Source organism: Lolium perenne, chromosome 7 (assembly GCF_019359855.2).
Source record: "Lolium perenne isolate Kyuss_39 chromosome 7, Kyuss_2.0, whole genome shotgun sequence".
Lineage (NCBI taxonomy): Eukaryota > Viridiplantae > Streptophyta > Magnoliopsida > Poales > Poaceae > Lolium > Lolium perenne.
Window position 1 is genome coordinate 3,432,788 of NC_067250.2, and position 19,453 is coordinate 3,452,240.

The following is a 19,453-nucleotide window of genomic DNA, read 5'->3' on the forward strand; positions in this document are numbered from 1 at the left end:
TGGTGACCATGGCGACCTGGCCGAGTAGCGGTCATCACAGCCGAACGGTTTTAGAGCCTGCGGAGCAGCACCGGCCGAGCTGCCGCTCCACCACAAGCGTGCGTTCGACGACACCCTTTCGATGTGGAGGTAGACCATGAATGCGGCGATGCGTTCATCAGCGTCAGGCTTGAGCTCAATTTGTTGATGACGAGGGACACCTGGGGATGATGGGTGGTGACTGACAGCGTCGTAGGCGCTCAGACGATGCGGTGGACGTCGGAGGCCAAAGAGGCGGCACGGCTCGTCGACGTGTTGGACCTCACGCACCGCGTTCTGCTCAGGAAAGCAGTGGCTTTGGAGGAAGCATCAGGCCTCTGCTCGAAGAGGCAGCGCTCACCATGATTCGGAAGCAAACCTTGCACGAAGAAGTGGGTCTCGTCTGAAACTGTCCTCATTTCTCTCATTGTTCTTTCAGATTCTTATGTGAATGAGTATGAACTGTGTAAAGACCCGAATTCACGAACAAGAAAATAAACAGCTGGGGCAACATCACAACATGTCCTACAAGAAGAAGTAAGGACCCGAGCTGCTGCTGTCCTCTCACTCTTTCTGGTGGACACAGACGGGCAGCTAGCTTCTACACTCTGGCGGTGGCGAGGACACAAGACAGGGGAAACAGAGGAAACAGAGCACACGCTACGATCTTGGTCTGGCCCATTCTTGGGTTCTATCGCCTCCAATATGGATAAAATGATGTGGAAGGCTTGGGCACGATGCAGTGGGAAACTCTCCCACTGTTTTACCCCCAAGTTAAGGACCACGCGAAACGGTATCGCTCCGCGTCGTCCCCCGCGGGCGACCGGGGTGAACCCTAGCCCCAACCGCGCCGCCACCCCTCTTCCTCCCCTCCTCCCCTGCCGCCGGCGACGAGCGCCCCCGGGCAAAGCCCGCGCGGTGCCGGCGGCTGTGGGTTCTCTCTCACCCGCGCGCGAGGGAGTCTGCGCGGGGCAGGCTCGGCTGGCGGCGGTGCTCCTCGGGGCTTCAAGAGCTCGGTCCGGCGGTGGTGGCAGGGCGTGACGGCGGCGGTCCCAAAGCGGAGACGGTGGCGGGCGTGGTGCGTGGCCATGGGCGGCAGCGGAGGGCGACGGCGGACGGGGCTGCTTGGTGGCGCGGCCGGATTGGGGCCGATTGGGCTCCGATCCGGGCACCGCGGGCCTTGTCCAGGGCCGGGGAGGGTCTCGAGACGGCCAGCCGGGGCGGTCCCCTTGTTGCACCGCTGCTCGTGCTAGGTCTGGGCCGTGCGGGCCTGCATCCGGTGGCCCTGGCAGCGCGGCGTCCGACCCCTCTCTCGTCCGGGAAGGTCGTTGGGATGCCTTGCTGCCATTCAAAGGCGAGATCTTGGATGCCGACAAAGTGACCGGCTCGATCGGCGGCGTGGCGGTGTTGGTAACGGCGCGGTGATGTCCCCGGGCGTTGCGGCGAGGGTGCTTCTTTGCGGCGGTGTGCGGCCTTGGCCATGGCTGTCTTGCGGGAAGTGAGGTCGCGGGGACGCTGCGCATGGTACCTGGCTAACACATTGCGGTTAGGTTGGGGGCGACTTGGCTAGGTTTGGGACAGAGCTGCAGATAGATGGCTTAGGCGGCATGGGTGTAGCAGTGTGGCGGCACGCCTAATGGGACTTGATCGAGACCTAGCAGGCGGCTGGGCATGATCTTGGCCTAATTGGTAGTGCTACTGCGTCCGGACGACGGTCACCTCGCGTGGCGGAGGGCGGATCCCCTCCCCTGGCTGCCGTTGGCCTGATGGCTGTTGGCTATGTGTCGGCCTGCCCTGTCCAATCCGCCGGCCTTGCGGTGTTGTGGCTAGGCCATGGGCTCGAGTTAGTGGGATGCCGGGGCGGCGGCCCTGGAAGGTGGACTGCGCGGTTGGCTCTACGGCGGGCAACGTTGCGGTGGTGGTGGTCTCACTCTTCGGCCATGAGGATGGCGTGGAGCGGACGGCGGGAGATCCTGGTGTTGGCAGCACTCGGCTGTGGCAGCTCCCAGATCGTGGTTTGGGAACCTTCCTAGGGGGCAGCGGGCGGCTGAGTTCTCGGGCGTGGTGTGAGGCTACTTCCGGGCGAAAGCTCAGCGCCGAGGCGCCAACGACGGCGATGCCCGTGGGTGTCGCAACCCTCTTGGGGGCGTCGTTGTGGGTACCCTCCCCGCGGTACGGCTCCGGGTGAAAACCCTAGACCTCGCGGTCTCGACGACGGCGGCGTAATGCGTCGTTACCCTCTTGGGGGCGTCGTTGTGGAGCCCCGACTCGACTCGGTCTGTTCCAATGTCGTCACTAGTTTTGGTTTTCCTTGTTCTTTTTTGTTTATCCTTTGATCTTCTTTGTAAGAGGTTCTCCTCTCCACCATGTATCGGTTCAGCCGTTGCGGCTTTATTTATAAAGCGGGCGAATGCCTATTTCGAGGAGGAAGGCTTGGGCACCACTAAAAATTAAATTTTTCACTTGGATCGTTACGCAAAATAGGATTTAGATGACGGATCTCTTGCAAAAATGTGGTTGTGGACTAATTGTGATCGGTGCCCGCTTTGCAAGCAAATTCTTCCGACCACTCATCATCTCTTCACCCATTATCGGTTTTCTATTCACCTTTTGGACCCTAAGGGTGGATTGGCATCCCTACCATTTGTCTGAGGCAATGGATGGGTCTCTTTATCTATGCTTGGTGGAACATGCTTGTGGGTGGCACCTCGCCGGATACGAAAGCCATCTCCTCGCTTGCCTAGTTGGTCACTTGGGAGTTATGGAATGAGCGTAACGCGAGAGTTTTCTGCTACAAACAAGCACCCTTTACATATTGTTCTAGATAGAGTTAAGTGTGAAGCCCGGTTACCGTGGGTAAGGGTGTCAGGTGGGATCCCACTTTTGTCCCACTTGTAGTATAATTTGACTTTTTTAGTACAAATTTTGACATCAAAATTTGAACTACATAGTACAAAATGACATCCCATGGGGATCCCACCTTGACACGCTGACCGTGGGTGCTAGGCATTTGGGCAACATTATGCCGGGAGAGTAATCCCATGTAATAATAATAACTTTTACGTTCTTATAAAACTCTCTACTCTTGCCCCCGTTTAAAAAAAAAAACTTGTCCAAAAAAGGACTCCATGCCAAGAAACACCTATAAAATGATTTGAGGTGATTTTAGGTGAAAATGTTTTCAAGACATGAATGTTCATGCATGATAGGAATTTTTGATTTTTTACAAAGATTGTCATATTATGCTTTCTTCGATAAACTCACATACGTACCGTCTGCAAAGTATCAGGCTTAGGATGCAAAACCAAAACCACTGCTGAAGAGTACTTCTGGATAGCTTCGACATGAAACGTTCTAAGTGAAATGAAACATTCAGCTGGTGACACTATACAGCTTGAGGATAATTGTGTTGGCTATCTAATTATGCTCTAGGCAAGCATGTACAGAAGCCAATCAAGCAACCAGTGGATACTTTAACTTGACGGTGATACTTTTACTAATAGACTAAGCAATGCATATGCTGAAATAATCAAAGCTGTAGGGTTGCGAAAATTTTGTGCAAATTCTTCTCTTCCATCGCATTCTTAGTGTTCATCTCCGAATCATTTACTTATGAAATCACTTGTCAAATCCGGAGCAGCCATGTAAATCCACCCTACTCACTCGATTCCGTGTTTTTCATGTCACTGTGAAGAAAATCCAATTTTATTCAAGTAACTAGAGAATTTTCTTTACTATGGCTGATTAAAGTAATGATGAAGACAAACTTTTAACTATCAACGAAAACTCTACCAAATGGTAAGACATAAGTACAACAAAAATGTTAGCTGCAATGGAATGACAGACCTGAACTTCCATTCTCAAAGTTATAGGCAGTATCCATCCAAGAATCCATGCTATCCATCACTTTATCTGCTCAACTTGGTACTACTTGCTAATTGTTTGAATCTCTTACTACCTTATTATTTTCAAACCTGAATGAAAGGATCTGAAAAATAGGGCTTCTGATTGATGGTACTGGTAATGAGTAAGAGTATTAAAGCAACATCTACAAAGAAAAATGTTTAGAGCTACGTACAACTACAACTACAACATTTACAAATTTTCGTCAACAAAGTTTTTGCAGAATTGGGCCATATAGTCTATACTGAAGAAGAGTGATGTCTGCAGTGAAGCCAGCCTTCCAAGCAGAGAATCTGGATCAAATTTCTTCAAATATAAAATTTGTTCATTTTCAAATATTCCAATAAGCGGGAATGACAACCTCACATAAACATGTTTCAGAGAAGCTCTTTTTTGCTTCTTTGAGAGAGTCAAAAGTCAAAACACATACTTCAAAATACGACAAGAGCTAGAGCAACAAATGAACTATGCTAGTAAACACGCGAACTGGAAAGGGCGAGTTCAGTTCACCGAACTCGTATTTATGGATCGAAAAAGAGGTGGCGCGGAACAAAGCCCGTAATCCAAAACTGTAAAACTGAATATTTCGAACCCGTAAACGCGGGGTTTTTCACAGAATCGGCATATCAAACTACCAGTGCAAACAAGTGATAAGTGATACATACTTCATAGTTTACATCAAATCGCATCAAATCGCCACGACACAATCATAGCATATCGTGCATAGTTCATAGCAAAAAGTTATTGCCTCTCCTCACCATCTCCTCTCACCACCTGCATCAAACGGAGATAGGACCGTCGACACCTTCATCATCTCCACCTCCATGCGTAGCCGATGCACCACCACTTGCCCCTTCACGAGCTACTCATCGTCTCTCCATGATCTCTACCGAGGCCTCCTTTCACCACTCCATTTGTTGTTCATTCATGTCCTTTGTGGATATCATCATGATCTCCTTCTCTTTGGTCAACAGCTGCTTCATAGCTTTGGCTTTCTTCACATTGATCTTCATCTCCTCCAACTTAGCCTTGTTCCTTGCTTCCTCTCAGATGGCTTTAACCTTTGCAAGCTTCACCTCTTTCTTCTTCAACCGAATTAGACGCCAAAGACTCCGAGTTGTCGAGCACGTGTTGGGTGTCGTTCGCGTTGGCACCTGCCGCCGTCGACGGGGCTGGGAGCGGGGCCGGGCCACCACGGCTCATCGTGGTCTTCGACTTTGTCCTCTTCGGCGCCAAAGACTCCGATTTGGCGCGGGATGTCTTCGGTGCCATCGTCGACTTGGCTGCGGCAGCCCCTTTGGCCTGGCCGGGGACCGCCGGGACAACACCGGTGGCTGCAACACCTGCTTGCGGGACCATGTGCGTTCCCGCGCGTCGCCGCTTGAGGAAGCTCGTGGACGCAGCCAGGTTCACAACGTTGACGGGGGTGGCGGGGGTGGCGGGAGCTCCAGTGACCACATGAGAGGGTGGCGGGGGCTGCGAGCTAGCTCCGACGGCCGACGGGGTCGACTCGAGACTCGATCATGCCGCCGAGATCGGGCGACGGCGGCCCAGAGAACGATGAGGGCGCGCAGATCGACGAAGGCGGTGGCGAGGAGGTGAAATTTCCGTTGCGCGCAAACTAGAGGTTACTTTTGGGTCGTGTTCGGTTCGCTAGCTTGTTGGAGCCCTACAAATACAGGCCGAGTTAGGTTTTCGGGCTTGGCTTGGAAAAAAAATCGGTTTTGGCTCATTATGACGACTGATCTGCGCTGCTTTTCAAACCGAACCCGTAAAGTAGCGGTTGTTATTCGGTTTTCGGTTGTTTAGGGGGTGTGTTAGAGATGCTCTAACCCATTGACATAGGAAATTTCACAAGAAAAAAAAGTACTAGTAACATCTTAACAAAAAGTCATCTATTTACTTCCCTAAAGTAAACCTGTATAGGGCATTCTCTTCTTCTCGTATTGATTTTGCTTTAGAGAGCAAAAGCAATTGAGTGTAATCTGAATTAACCAAATCTTAAACCATGAACTAGTCCCCTTCCCTAGGGACTGTCCTTCTATAATTTCTTCAAGCGAGGGGGCAATCGGAAAATACTTCGAAACCTCTCCTTGGCCTGTCACTTCTGTGTGATCTTCTTCCCGGAGCTCTTTTCCGTAAGAGCGCGCCCAAACCGGAGCGGTAGATTCGAAACCCTCTCCTCAGGATTTGCAAGAACCAACCGCGGAATTATGCAAGCAGCACCATGCATGAACGAACTTGCTCGGAGTGGGAACAAATCACGACGCCGGGAGCGGCATCGGCATGGGCAGGAGAACGGGACCAAGCAGAGACGCCGGTGCTGGCTGCTCTGGCGGGAGGAGCGGCGCCCGGCAGAGCGGGCAGGTGCGATGGCCGTGCGCGGCCCAGCGGTCGAGGCAGCCGCGGTGGAAGACGTGGCGGCACCCGCGCGGCCGGCGCACACTGGCGGCGCCGTGGAAGTCGCCGAGGCACACCGCGCAGCCCTCCGGCAGCGGCGTGTCGGCGACGCCGGAGGGGAGCTCGTCGAAGCGCACGGCCGGGGAGTGCTCCTCCAGCTCCAGGCCGCCTTGGCAGCTGGCTGCAGGCTCGTGGTAGTGGAGGTAGTGGTTGTCGTCGGCGAAGGCATCGAAGGTGGTGGTTTGGTAGTAGTCGACGACATCGGCTCCGGCGAGGCGGAGCAGCCAGGAGGAGAGGCGGCGGAGGTGGCCGAGCAGGAAGAGGAGGTGGAGCAGCAGCCTCGGCATCTCCGAGTACACCACCGGAAACCCCATTGCTCGAACTGGTAGTATATATATCTGTCGCAGGATGGAAAGAAGAAGAAGTGAGGTAGGAGGCCAGGGAGGGAATTCACAAAGCTCTGGCCTTTATAAGGAAAAGAGCTAGAGCTTGCGGCTGGTGCAGGTAAGAAGAAGAAGGTAGGAGAGGAACAGCTAGCTATAGCTCATTGGGCGAGTGATGGGGGTTGCAGGATGACGATAGAGACAAGGAGAGAGATCCAGGTACAGCTACAGTGTACATAGTGTACTTAGTTAGAGCAATTCCAATAGTATAGCCAACTGCTGCCTATAAGAAGATGTCATATCATTTATAGTCATTATATAGCTAACATGTATAATATTTGGCTATAAGAATGTAGTACTTAATTTACTAATATATGACCCATCTTTCACTCTCACAAAGTGTCTAGGAGCACGTGCAAGAGCTAGCTATTGCATAGTAGCCCACCTCCCTTCTCTCTTCTCTTCTCTCTCCTCCAACTCATCTAAAATATATTATTTAATATCTTATAGTCAGCTGATTGGACTCTATTGTACTTGCTCTTAAGTAGCTCTAACACGATTATGTGTGGAGATTAATGGTTAATGATTGATTATTGGTGGAGTGGGTACGTCGATCGATGGAGCTGTGGTGCGTGAGCTAGCGCATGTGTTGTGTGTCCGGCGGGAGGGACAGGTCAGGTGCGCCTGTCGACTGGCCGGCCGGCTCAGCTGAGTTGCACGCCTCCGCATTGGCCAAGCTGGCCAGGCCGTACAAATGTAAGAAAATTATTTTGTAACGCCCATGCCATGCGCATGTGTACAGATCAGGTGCCATGCACCTTTTGCATGTCACCGTGTGATATGCGACCTAAATTCAAATTTAATTTAAATATTATGAAAAAACTTAAAAAAAATCATGCATGTTCACATCACATATTAAAATAACCCCTAAAAATTTCAGATCAAAATTCGAAATATACATCGAGAGAAATAAGAGAAATCTGTCATGAATAGTTCCCGAATTCAAATCTGAGTTTCTATGTAAACTATTCACATCTGAGTTTCTCTTTTTTGTTTCTCGATGTATGTTTCGAATTTTGATCTGAAATTTTTAGGGTTTATCTTAATATGTGTTGTGAACATGCATGATTTTTTTCAGATTTTTTCGCAATGATTAAATTTGAATTTAGACCGCATGTCATACGGTGACATGCAGAAGGTCCATGTCACCTGATCTGTGTCCGTGTACGGTGATGCACACAAGGCAGTGAAATCTAAAGTGTGGCCGTTAGCGAGTTAGTACACACAACGAGCACCGCACACTGCGAGGCGAGGAGGAAGTAGAAGAGTCGGGGAGGCGAACCAAGGAGCATCGAGAAAGAGATGGCGGTAAAGGCTTGAGAAGAAGTAAGATGGAAGATACTCCCTCCATATCGGATTAAGGGCAAATGCGCACTTTGAGAAACAAGTTTGACTACTAATTTGGTCAACGAAACATAAGATATATATCACAAAAATTATATTATTGGAAACCTTTTTTGAATACAAATCCAATGGTATAATTTTTGTGGCATATATCTCATATTTTATTGACCAAATTTACAGTTAAACTTGTTTCTCAAAATGCGTAATTGCCCATTAATCCGGTATGGAGGGAGTAAGAAATTAAAGATAAGAAATGGAGCGTTTTTTTCGATAAAGGGAATATATTAATATTAAAAGATACCAATTACACCTAGCCTCTGCAACAACGCAACACCCTAATGGCAGTACGGATGCACACAGCTAAAAAAGAGAAAGAAAACTAAGAAACAAAAGTCCCGCTACAGTATTCTAGGCCTAGCAACGGCAATACATCCACCACCAAGACAACACCTGAAATACAGACTCTCCAAAAGCGAAGCCTCCAAGAAGGAAACAGTGCACCAGCACCATCGTTGCCCGACCAAAGATCTTAGGTTTTCACCCTGAAGATAGTCCTTGCTCTCAAAACAATGCCTCCAACAAGATCATTGCCAGGCACAACCAGTTAAGGCCAGACCTTGGGTTTTCACCCTGAAAGGTAGGACTCTGAACTTCACCTGTGTTGCCGATCTCACTTTCATACCACTGCTGCGAAATCTGGAACACCAAGCAAGTCCCACAACAGCGTTGAGACTTGAATCTCCATTAGCTAGACTTCCGGCCTTCATGATATTCTCTTCTTCTGATTTCACCATGGACCAAAATATTACTTGATGTCAACATAGAACAGACTTGAACCTGGCTATGGATAGCCATTTTCTTGTTTGGTTGGGTAGGAGGAGGGTTTCATGTGTGCAGACGAAATTCGGCTATCCGGGATGCCAGCGTGGGAGATGCAGGGAGCGAGCTGAGAGGAGATAGGAAAGGAATGGCCCCCGTCTAGGAACCCACCGCCGCCGCCGCCGCCTAGAAGCGCCTCTTGTCGTCGCTTGATCTGCCACTAACTTCATTGAGGACGGGAGACGGATGGGATAAGGTTCGGCAGCGGTGTTTTTCCGTAGGGATGGACGAGCAAAAACTTTTCATAGGTGAGTGACCATGTAGTGGCTGCCCTCATCTGCCACTTTTTGCCGAACCAGCTTAACCAATTTTTAGGGAAGCATTCTGGGAATCTCTGGCTATCCCAACCTTTCTCGTCCTTAAACCAAACATAGAGCAACCACCAAAAATGTGACTATCCCTAGCCAACCAAGAGCCATTAAACCAAGCACACCTTCCGAGTGCCAACACTAAGAGATGTAAAATGGCAACAAAAAAAAGGCGGCCACGAAGAGAGGGACATTGTCTCAGACCGTTCGCTCTCCATGAGAAGGTGATTAGCAGCCGCGGGCCGAAGTAGTTGTGACTTAGAGGGTTAGAGCATCTCCACTCGTCTCCCGACGAGGCCTTCAGGACCGCGTTTTATCATCCGGACAGCGAAATTCGGCCCAGTCGCGCCTCCGGTTCCTCGATTTCGTCCGGATTTGGGCTTAAATTCATCCGGCGATCCCACACCATCCCCGGCCCCCCGGGGAGCGCTCGGGGAGTCCGGACGAAACGAAAGCGCGGGAAACGCCGAGGAAACTTCCCGCGCGACTGGTGGCCCCAACTTGTCGGCGAGACACCGATCGTCGTCCTCATCGCATCGTCTTCCGCGCGCTGTAAAAGCCTGCCGCCGGTCAGCATTCGCCGGCCGCGTAGCTTCCACGCGGCGAGTTAATGTCGTCGCATCGTCTTCCGCGCACGCATCGTCTTCCGCGCGCAGTAGCCGGTCAGTTCGCCGCGGACGCGTCGCATTCCACGCGGCATTGATCGCCGGCGCCAGCCGCGCCTATATACGCCGCTCCGCTCGCCGCGACGCATACCCCTGCTCCCTCCACTCTCCCTCCACTCTCCCGATGGTGTTCTACGACGACAATGGCGCAGCCAACAACTGCTTCCCCCGCCGGTCGCTCCACGCGTGGGAGGGACACCTCCTCCACCAGGAGGGGTACCCCTGCCCGCCGGACACGAGGCCTCCCGGCAGCGGGTGGCGGCTCAGTGCTGGTGGCGTGCCAATCCCGCCGCCGCCCCAGGGCCACGCCCTCGATGTCGCCATCGAGGAGGCGCGGGTGGCGATGACGGAGGAAGAATGCGCCGACCCGCGCCACCACCCCGAGAACTACACGCGGTGGAACTCCTTCTTCCTCCGGCGGTGGGAGCGCGAACTGGCGTCCTACGACGGCCCGCCACCTCCGCCTCCGCGCAACAACGCCGCGGGTCACCGGCGTTGGTGGAGCGCGCCGAATAGGACCCTCTATAACGTCCTCGAGCACATCGAGGGCGGCAACTCCCCGGTGCTCACGATGCCCCCTCCATCGAGGGCATCGACCAGCCGCCGCCGGGGAAATAGCTGGCAGCCACGGCACATGGCTGCCAGTTCCTCGTCGTATGGTTCGGCGGCGAGGTCGATCTCCAGGTCGGCGCCATCCTTGGCGCCGGTGAAAAAGGAGCCGGCTTCCCCGCCGAGCCACCGCACGTGCGGCGGCGGCATCGTCATCCGCGAGCCATCGACGGCACAAGGACGGCGCCGCCCCAAGCGCGAACATGACACCTCCGGCGAGCGGAAGCGCAAGCCGGCGAAGGTGAAGGTGGAGGAGGCCGAAAGCGCCAAGGACGCCGCCATCCTCGAGGCCGTCATCGCGAGGTCCCTCCAGGACCTCGTCCCCGCCGACAACGCCATGCCGCTCGACCAGGCCTGCGCCTGGTCGAGGGAGCAGTGGGAGAAGGAGGAGGCGGAGCGGCAGGCGAGGCTCCTCCAGGACGTCGCTCGCTACCGGCGGCCTGCGACTCCTCCATCCGGCACCGCCGTCCCCGTCGTCGACCTCGAAGCCTCCGACGACGACCTGTACAAGCTATCGCCGTCCCCGCCTCGCACCAGTGGCCGGTGGGGAGACACCGGCCAAGGCAGCAGCCAGGCGGCTTCGGCGCCGCCGCAGTTCGACGACGACGGCTCCGACGACGATGGCGGCGACTACACGGTGTTCTACCGCCATTTCGGCATTTAGAGCGCCGTGTTTTTATATTTACAGTTATATTCCCCTAGCCGAATTCGAAATATAGTCGAATTCGGTCTCTATGTATGAACTTCGCCCTCTATATAGTAAATATCATTAAATTTAGTCTAAATTCGACCGTTTTATGCCGTAGTTTGTCAAGTTTCTGTTTTTCAAATTTAGATCGCCGTCTTCGCCTGAGATCGCGGCTGGGAAACTACTCCTCCCCACGCTAAATTTACGTCCGATCCGGACGTAAATTTCCCCGGATTTCGGCGTGGGGAGGGCAAATCGAGTGGAGATGCTCTTACGACTTGTGACTTGTGATTTGTAAGGGCATCTCCAGCGGTGCGACGCAAACGGACGCTGAGCGACCGTTTTCGTCCGCCGTGACCGGAAATGCGTCTGGGGCCTGTTCCAGCGGGGCGACGCAAAGTGACCGGGCCGTCCGCGGAGACGCAAACCTGGCCCAAATATGCGCCAGGTTTGCGTCTCGGCGGACGTCCGGAAACGTCCGCTCGTGTCTGGCGGATGTTTCGGCTGGCCCGCCTGGCAGCGACCCTGCGTCGATGCGTCTTCTCAAACGCGCCAGCGACTGCAAAGCTGCGTCGCTGCATCGTTTCGGCTGGCCCGCCTGGCAGCGACCCTGCGTCGATGCGTCTTCTCAAACGCGCCAGCGACTGCAAAGCTGCGTCGCTGCATCGCTTCGGCATACTGCGCCACTAATGGCGACGATGCCTCGGCTGCCGAGCGGCCGCCCACCTCCGCCAACCAGGTTAATGGCGACGCCACGCGTCCCGCGGCCACCGCATGCCGCCGGCCTATATAAAGGGGGCGCGCATTCTTCTTCCTCATCCACTCCTCCAAAGAAACCCTAGCTAGCCGCCACAAAGCTCGACCGTAACGCCGCCTAGGTGTTCCTGCGACGCAGCCAAGCCTGCGAGGAAGTCCATGGCCGGTCCTGGTGGCCGGCGAGGCGGTCGAGGCCGCGGCCCTGGGCGCCCCCGTGGCCGGGGCAGGGGCCGCCGTGGTGGAGCAGCTACGGCCCCACGCTCGCCGTCGCCTGCGCCCTCCTCGTCCTTGCAGTAGGAGCGCTGCTTCGAGTTCCTCCTCCGCATCGACGACGACCCACTCGCCATCAAGCGGCTACCGGACAAGTTCGCCGAGTTCGTCGACGGCGTCGAACCGGCGCACTTGCAGCTACGGGAGGCCGGTACCGCAACCGCCGCTGGACCGTGGAGGTCCTGTTCGACGGGAAGGGCAAGATGTACCTGCACACGGGGTGGGACAAGTTCGCCCGTGACCTCGACCTCGAGCCCGGCTGCCAGCTCACCTTCCTCTACGAGGGGGACGGCGAGATGATCGTCAAGGTGTTCGACGACACAGCCTGCCGCAGGCACTACCACACCGATGACTCCGGCTCCGACACCGATAGTTAGAACGTCGAGTGTTCTTTCTTTGCAGCGAATCTGGCTATAGGCCAGACGAAGCCAGTAGTGAAGGTCCCTGTCTGTTCTTCCTCGGTAGAACCAACAAGGGCACCGTCTCCTCCCGCTGGATTTTCCAGTTTGGGTGATTGGGTGTGCCCTCGAATGTTCTTCCTTGGCAGCGAACATACGGAAATCAACACAACTGGCTTCTATTTTTTTAAATTTTATATTTGTGTCAAACTGTCAACCATGGTTCAAACTATGTGTTAGTTTGTGTAAACCATGTGCCTAACTATGTGTTAGTTTGTGTAAAATCATGTTTTAAAATGTTATATTTGAAACTATGTTTAAATGGAGAAGAGGGAAGAAAGGAAAAAAAATTAAATACGTCGCCCCGCTGGAGCAGACCCCAGACGCAAACGGACGTGCGAACAAAAACGGTCATTTTTGCGTCCGCAACGCGACGCAAACGAACGCTCGCGGACATCAAAATGCGTCGGCGCTGGAGAAAAGAGAGCTGGAGTAGACATGCCATGTGGACGCAATCGGATGCGATGCACCGGCCGGGGAGCAATCAGCTAGCTGGGATATACCGACGTGCATGATCTCTTGTCGGGGACATGCAGGCGCGCCACGACAACCTATGGTGTGGAGCTACTCACATGCACTGGACGGCCACGTACGTACCTTGTTCTTGTCCATGGCATGGCAATGGCATGGCCGGCACGCCCATGTGTGGACCGACTGATTAACTAGCACGGTTGCCAGATCATTGCAAGACAAATTGGCCACCACTAATCCTCACCCGTACGATTCGAGCTAGCTAATTAAGCTCGCGCAACGGGACAAATAAACGAAACGAGCTCCCTAAATATTGATCAGCCGATACGTAGGGCATGTGCAAAGCAGTTGATAACAATTGGTCGCTCATTTTCATAATTTTTGTCGTCCTTTTATTCCAAAACTATACCCACAACGATAGGAGTCGTGTTCACAAATGTGCATCGATCGATGCATGCAGCTAGCATCGCCTCAGCCGTGGGCAGTGGGAAACCTAGATCGCCTCCATTGGTTTTCCTCGATCCGCACAGCCCGCCTCCTGACGTCGTCTGGCGAAGCCCAATTGGATGATGGCGGCGGCAAGGCTTTCCTTCGAGCAGCTTGCGCCCTATGGGTCATGAAGATCTTGGTGGGGATGACTCGGCCCGGCGGCACGGCTTAGGTGCTCCTCCAACCGCGATTAGTGGCCTTGGTTGCAGCACCTTGGCGGCTCGTGCTCCTCCATCGGCTCACCGCTATGGGGTGGGTCGCCCCTCCCCCCCATTATTGCTCGTTGAGAATCTGGTTGGCTATGGAGGTGCTATGGCGTTGTGTCTGCTTCAGCTGGGTCCGGCCCGATCTGGTATGTCGATTGTCAGCAACAAGGAAGGGAAGGTGTGGCTGATCATCTCCTCGCTCAAGTTGCTTTAGGGGAACCCTACATCTGGTTCTCCCAGATCAGACAATGGTGACGTTCGGCACCGTTCTCCCTCATGTGGGGCATCATTTTTGGAGCAGCAAGTTGAATGGTTAGAAAGGTGGAGCTGTGTGGCATCTACCGCATCGACGGCAATAGGTCTCGACGGCGGATGCATGATGAGGGATAGGCGCAGGGCAGTGGCATTGTCTAGCTTAGTGGTGGCTTCAACGACAGGTTTGTCAATGCCAATGTGTTGATCCCTCCTGGATATGACTTTGCAAAAGATGGCGGTGGATTCTGTAGCAGTGCGCATATGATGCATGTTGAGGGTCTTGCTGGTTGTGATCCTGGCTCGTCGTTGGGAGGCTTGGTGAGGCCTCTAAATTTAGATGATGTGCATAGATGTGAGGTCAAAATACATGGCCCCGACTATGGCCACCCCTATCATCAAGCTTTGCAACAACCAGTAGCGACGCCACGAGGGGCGAGGAGGGGCAACATCTATAGATCAAAATACAGCACTAGGAGATGGGATGCAACACCGGCCAGGCTCCTAGCTCCTCTCGTAGGAGGTGAGTGGTCACTGGTCAATCGGGGTACATAATACTCCCTCTATAAAATAATGTCTCTATTTAGTCTAGATATACTCTTGTATGTATCTATGCCCTAAAACATATTTAGATACATGTAAATTTAGACGACAAAAACGAACCGGTACCCTTGCTTGTCGCTCCCTAGGGTGACACCAGTGGCGTTTCCTTGCGCCGCCGCCAAAGCTCCCCCTACCGCTACCCTTCACGCCACCGCTGCCGCCGGCCCTCGCCGCGGTGGTGGCGGCCCTAGTCGCCGAATGGTTGGTCTAGGATGGTGGGTTGCCGGGGATGGCTGCAATGGCTGCTAGGGTGGCGATGGCGGATGCGTCGCCGTGCAGCGATCTTGGCAGCGTCCATGGTCGGGGAGGTGGTGGAGGTCCTCTCCGGCGGCGCGACCGGCGGTGGAGGTTCATGGCCAGGCTGGGTGGTGGTTGAAACCCTAGATCTCGATTTTGGGTTCTCCCGTGCTACCTCCCCGATCATCTACACTGCGTGGTAGGGCCGGATCCGGCAAGGATCGACCCTGCTCTGCCATCACCATTCTCATTGTTGGCCTTGCGTTTGGGCCGCTGGTTGGGTTTGGTTTGGCAGCTTGCATGTTGTCGGTGGGTGGTGTGGGGGTTGCTCGCGTGGTTTGAATAATGGTGGCGGTCCTAGGGTTCCTCTCGCGCCAAGACGAAGATCTACTTGATGCATGTCCTTCTGGATTTGGCTGGAGTGATGAGTTTCGGAAGGCTCCGCCGGCAAATGTAATAGTGCACCTTATGCCTGGAGTTTTCTGGATCGGGTGGTATTCGGTCATGCGCACCTATGATTTTATTCCAACTGTTTAGTTCTGGAGGGAGCGGGAAGCTCTGTTCTGTGTTACCATCAGGTGACATTCTAGTCCATGGTGAAATCATAGGTGGAGAATATGATGAAGGCCAAATTGGAGGACTAGCGATGGAGGTTCGAGTCTCTGTGTTGTTGAGGGATTTGCTTGGTATTCTGGGTTTTACAGCAGCAATATGCAAGTGGGGGCGACAACACAGGTGAAATTCATAGTCTCACCTTTCAGGGTGAAAATCCAAGGTCTGACCTTAATTTCTTGTGCTTGGCAATAGCTTTGTTGAAGGCATTGTTTTGAGAGTGGGACTATCTTCAGGGTGAAAACCTAAGATATTTTGATCGAGTGATGACGACGCTTGTGCACTGTTCTCTTCTTGGAGGAGTCACTTTTGGAGAGCTTGGAGTTCATGTGTTGTCTTGGTGGTGGATGTACTGTTGCTACTAGAGCTGAAATACCGTAGCGGGACTTTTCTTTTCTTAGTTACCTTTTTCTTTTTTGGATGTGTGCATCCGTAGTACCATTAGGGTATTGCGATGTTGCATATTCTGGGTGTAATTGGTATATTTCAATATTAATATATTCCCTTTATAAAAAATGTAAATTTAGACAAAGTCGAGACACATTTTTATGGAGAGAGGGAGTAACAGATTTACCATAATTAGGGCATCTCCAACTTGGCGACGCAAACGAACGTTGAGCGACCGTTTGCGTCTGTGCGGACAAAAAATGCATCTAGGCCCTGCTCTAGCGGGGCGACGCATAGTGACCGGGTCGTCTGCAGCGACGCAAACCAGGCCAAATATGTGTCGAGTTTGCGTCTCGGCGGACGCTGCACGGACGCGCCGAATGACCGCCGAAACTTGCGTAGGACCTGCGCGTCAGCGTTTGGGAGGTCGATAACATTCCCGCCAGTGGCCATTCCCCGCGCGAAAAATCAAAGCAGACCGGCGCCAGCACTCCAGGCCATAGGGATGGACGTCCACATCGCCGTGGCCACCGTGGAACCCGAGGGAACCCTCGCACCCACCACCGCCCTGGACTCCCCCATATCCACCACCATAGCCCCAATGGAGGCCGCATCTCCGACGGAAGCAAAGCGTGCCGCCACCGGCGGCCGGGACGCTAAGCCGAAGGCGGCAAAGAAGGTGTTCTCCAAGGAGGAGAAAGGCGTCGAGGCTGCAATGCATCGCTGTTGGCGCAAGAATCTGGAGGAGAGGACTGCAGCGGCCGCCACCATGGAGGCCACCCTGCACGTAGCGTGGCAGATGCAGCTGAAAGCCGGCGTGACGCAAGTAGGGGCCTCCATCAGAGCTTAGCGGAGGCCATGCTCCTCATCAAGCGAGAGGGGATTATCGGTGCCGCTCCCCCGGCTTCGTCAGTGAGCCCGGTAAGTTCCCAGGTGCGTCCCGGAACGTCTGCTCCCTTGCAGGTCCAAGCGGCGTTGCAGTTTGCCTCCGGCGTCGCGCCGGTGCAGTTCAACGGGGTGCCGGTTCCCGACCTGAACCGGACGCCGAGAAGCGGTGACTCGTGCCCGGGCGCGACACAGAAGACACGTCAGGTGCCGGAGGAGAGCATGCCAATGCCCCGCAGCCCATCTGACGAAATGGCACCATCTTCCCCAATGATGGACGACCCGGTACGTAAGCTCTCTCACCGTGTGGGTCTGCCGTGTGTCATGCGTCTGACGTCTGGTGATTCGTAGGCCTATTGGAAGGGACGCAGTGACAGCAACATCAAGTACATGATCTACGTCGGCGGCTTCATTGGCGACGTCGGTGCTGGGATAGGGTCGCATGATTAGTGGCCATAGAAGCAGGATGGGGTGGACATCGATGGCGCGCGGCTGTTCTCCACCCAGCCCACACAGGCAACAATCGTTTGCGTCGACGACTATGAGGAGGCGCCAACAGGGCCTGTCCTCACAATGGATGATGGTACCAAGAATAAGGGGGAGAGCCACAGGACCTGCGGCTTCAACAATGACGAGGACAAGTATTTGTGCGAGGTGTGGCTGTCGACGAGCCATGACTGCATTAATGGCGCCCAGCAAAAGGGCAAGGTGTACTGGGCCAAGGTGGTGCAGGAGTACCATGAGAGAAAGTGTCACACGCCCTACGAGATGAAAAGCCCTAGCACGGAAGAGTCCATCAGAAAAAGATGGAGCCACATCAAACAAGAGACAAGCAAGTTCTGCTCCACCGTCGAACATGTTGTGAACAACCCCATGAGCGGCGCTAGCGTTATTTTAGTGGTAAACAAATGAGCATCATCATTATATTCTATGTACATCATTCGCAAACCATGATCCGGCCTTTACCAATTGCAGGTATCTCACGCCTTGGAGAGGTTCAAGGCAACACATAAGAAGGGCTTCCATATGGTCCATTGCTGGGACAAGCTGAAGGGCGCGTAAAAGTGGCATACAAGCTTTGCAGCCTACGATGAAACTTTCAAGAATGGGACAACAACGGTTGGCGTCGACGGCAAAGACGACGATCATGGGCAGAAAGCCCTTCCACCTCGTCCTCGGGGCCATAAGGCTACCAAGACCGATCTAGCTCGGGAGGCAGCAGCCCTTGCGTTCACACAGACCTTGGAGAAGATGATGGCCGAGAATCAAGCCGCCATGGAGAAGAGGGACGAGAAGAAGCGTCTGGAAAAGATGCCGCAACTGCCATCTACCTCAACCTCACCAAAGAGGTCATTGAGGTCCAAAGGATGGACGTCGAGACCAAAAAGGCAGACGTCGAGGCCAAATTGCCCGCGCAGAGGACACAATGATCATGTTGGCTGACTTGAGTAGCATGGACGACGACACCAGGGCCTGAAGAAGCGCGCCGAAATCCGTACGCGAGACGCCTGATCTGCGCGCCAATGTCAAGAACCATGGCCTCCTTTTGGACTAGATTAGTGTCCCTTTTGGACTCCATTTTTCACCATACCATGTGCAAAATATGATAAACTTATTTGAGACCTCAATTTGAGCCAATATGATAGCTATAATTTCGTGCAATTTGATTGTTTTACCTGTTTTCTGAAATTTGTGAACCAAAAATGGCCCGCGCCCGAAATGTGTCGGGCCGCTGGAGCCACCCCCGATGAAAACAGACGCTTGACCATTTTCACGTCCGCATGCCGACGCAACGGACGCCCGCGGACATTTTGGGCGTCCAAAATGTGTCGGCCCACTTGAGATGCCCTAAGGGCATCTCCAACGGACGCTGAGCGACTGTTTGCGCCCGGACCGAAAATGCATCTAGAACCCGCTCCAGCGGGACGACGCATAGTGCCGGGCCGTCCGCAGCGACGCAAACGCGGCGCATATTTGCGTCTAGGATGCGTCGTGGCGAACGCTGTGCGGACGCCTGAAAGGACACGGATGTCGCCTAGAGGGGGGGGTGAATAGGCGATTTAAAACTTTTACGAGATGGGCTTAACAAATGCGGAATAAAACTAGCGTTTACTTTGTCAAGCCCAAAGCCTATATACTATTGTTCACCTATGTGCACCAACAACTTATTCTAAGCAATGGTTCACCTATGTGCACCGACAACTTATGCTAAGCAATACAAGCAAGTATGTGATAGCAAGATATATATAACTTCAAGCACGATGGCTATCACAAGGTAAAGTGCATAAGTAAAGAGCTCGGGTATAGAGATAACCGAGGCACGCGGGAGACGATGATTTATCCCGGAGTTCACACTCTTGCGAGTGCTAATCTCCGGTGGAGAGGTGCGGTTGCTTAGTGCTCCCGAACGCCACAAGAGGCTCACCTTGAGGTGTGGTTGCTCGATGCACACCAACGCCACAAAGGCCTCACCCCAAGATGCGGTACTCACACCACACACCGAACGCCACGAAGGCGCCTCACCTAAATCTCCGGTGACCCTCGCCACAAAGGCCTAGGTCACGGTTCCA

General features: G+C 53.6%; 1 protein-coding gene across 1 annotated transcript; it reads right to left on the minus strand.

Moving 5' to 3' along the window:
* Positions 1 to 5,801: 5,801 nt before the first annotated feature.
* Positions 5,802 to 6,822, minus strand: LOC127311657 (brassinosteroid-responsive RING protein 1). Its single transcript, XM_051342108.2, has one exon. It carries the CDS (start codon positions 6,693 to 6,695, stop codon positions 6,183 to 6,185), a length of 513 nt encoding a protein of 170 aa, XP_051198068.1. The 5' UTR covers positions 6,696 to 6,822; the 3' UTR covers positions 5,802 to 6,182.
* Between the last annotated feature and the right edge of the window lie 12,631 nt (positions 6,823 to 19,453).

Excerpts from the sequence above, each read along its gene's own strand:
- LOC127311657 (XM_051342108.2), bottom strand. The coding sequence starts at position 6,695 with ATGGGGTTTCCGGTGGTGTACTCGGAGATGCCGAGGCTGCTGCTCCAC.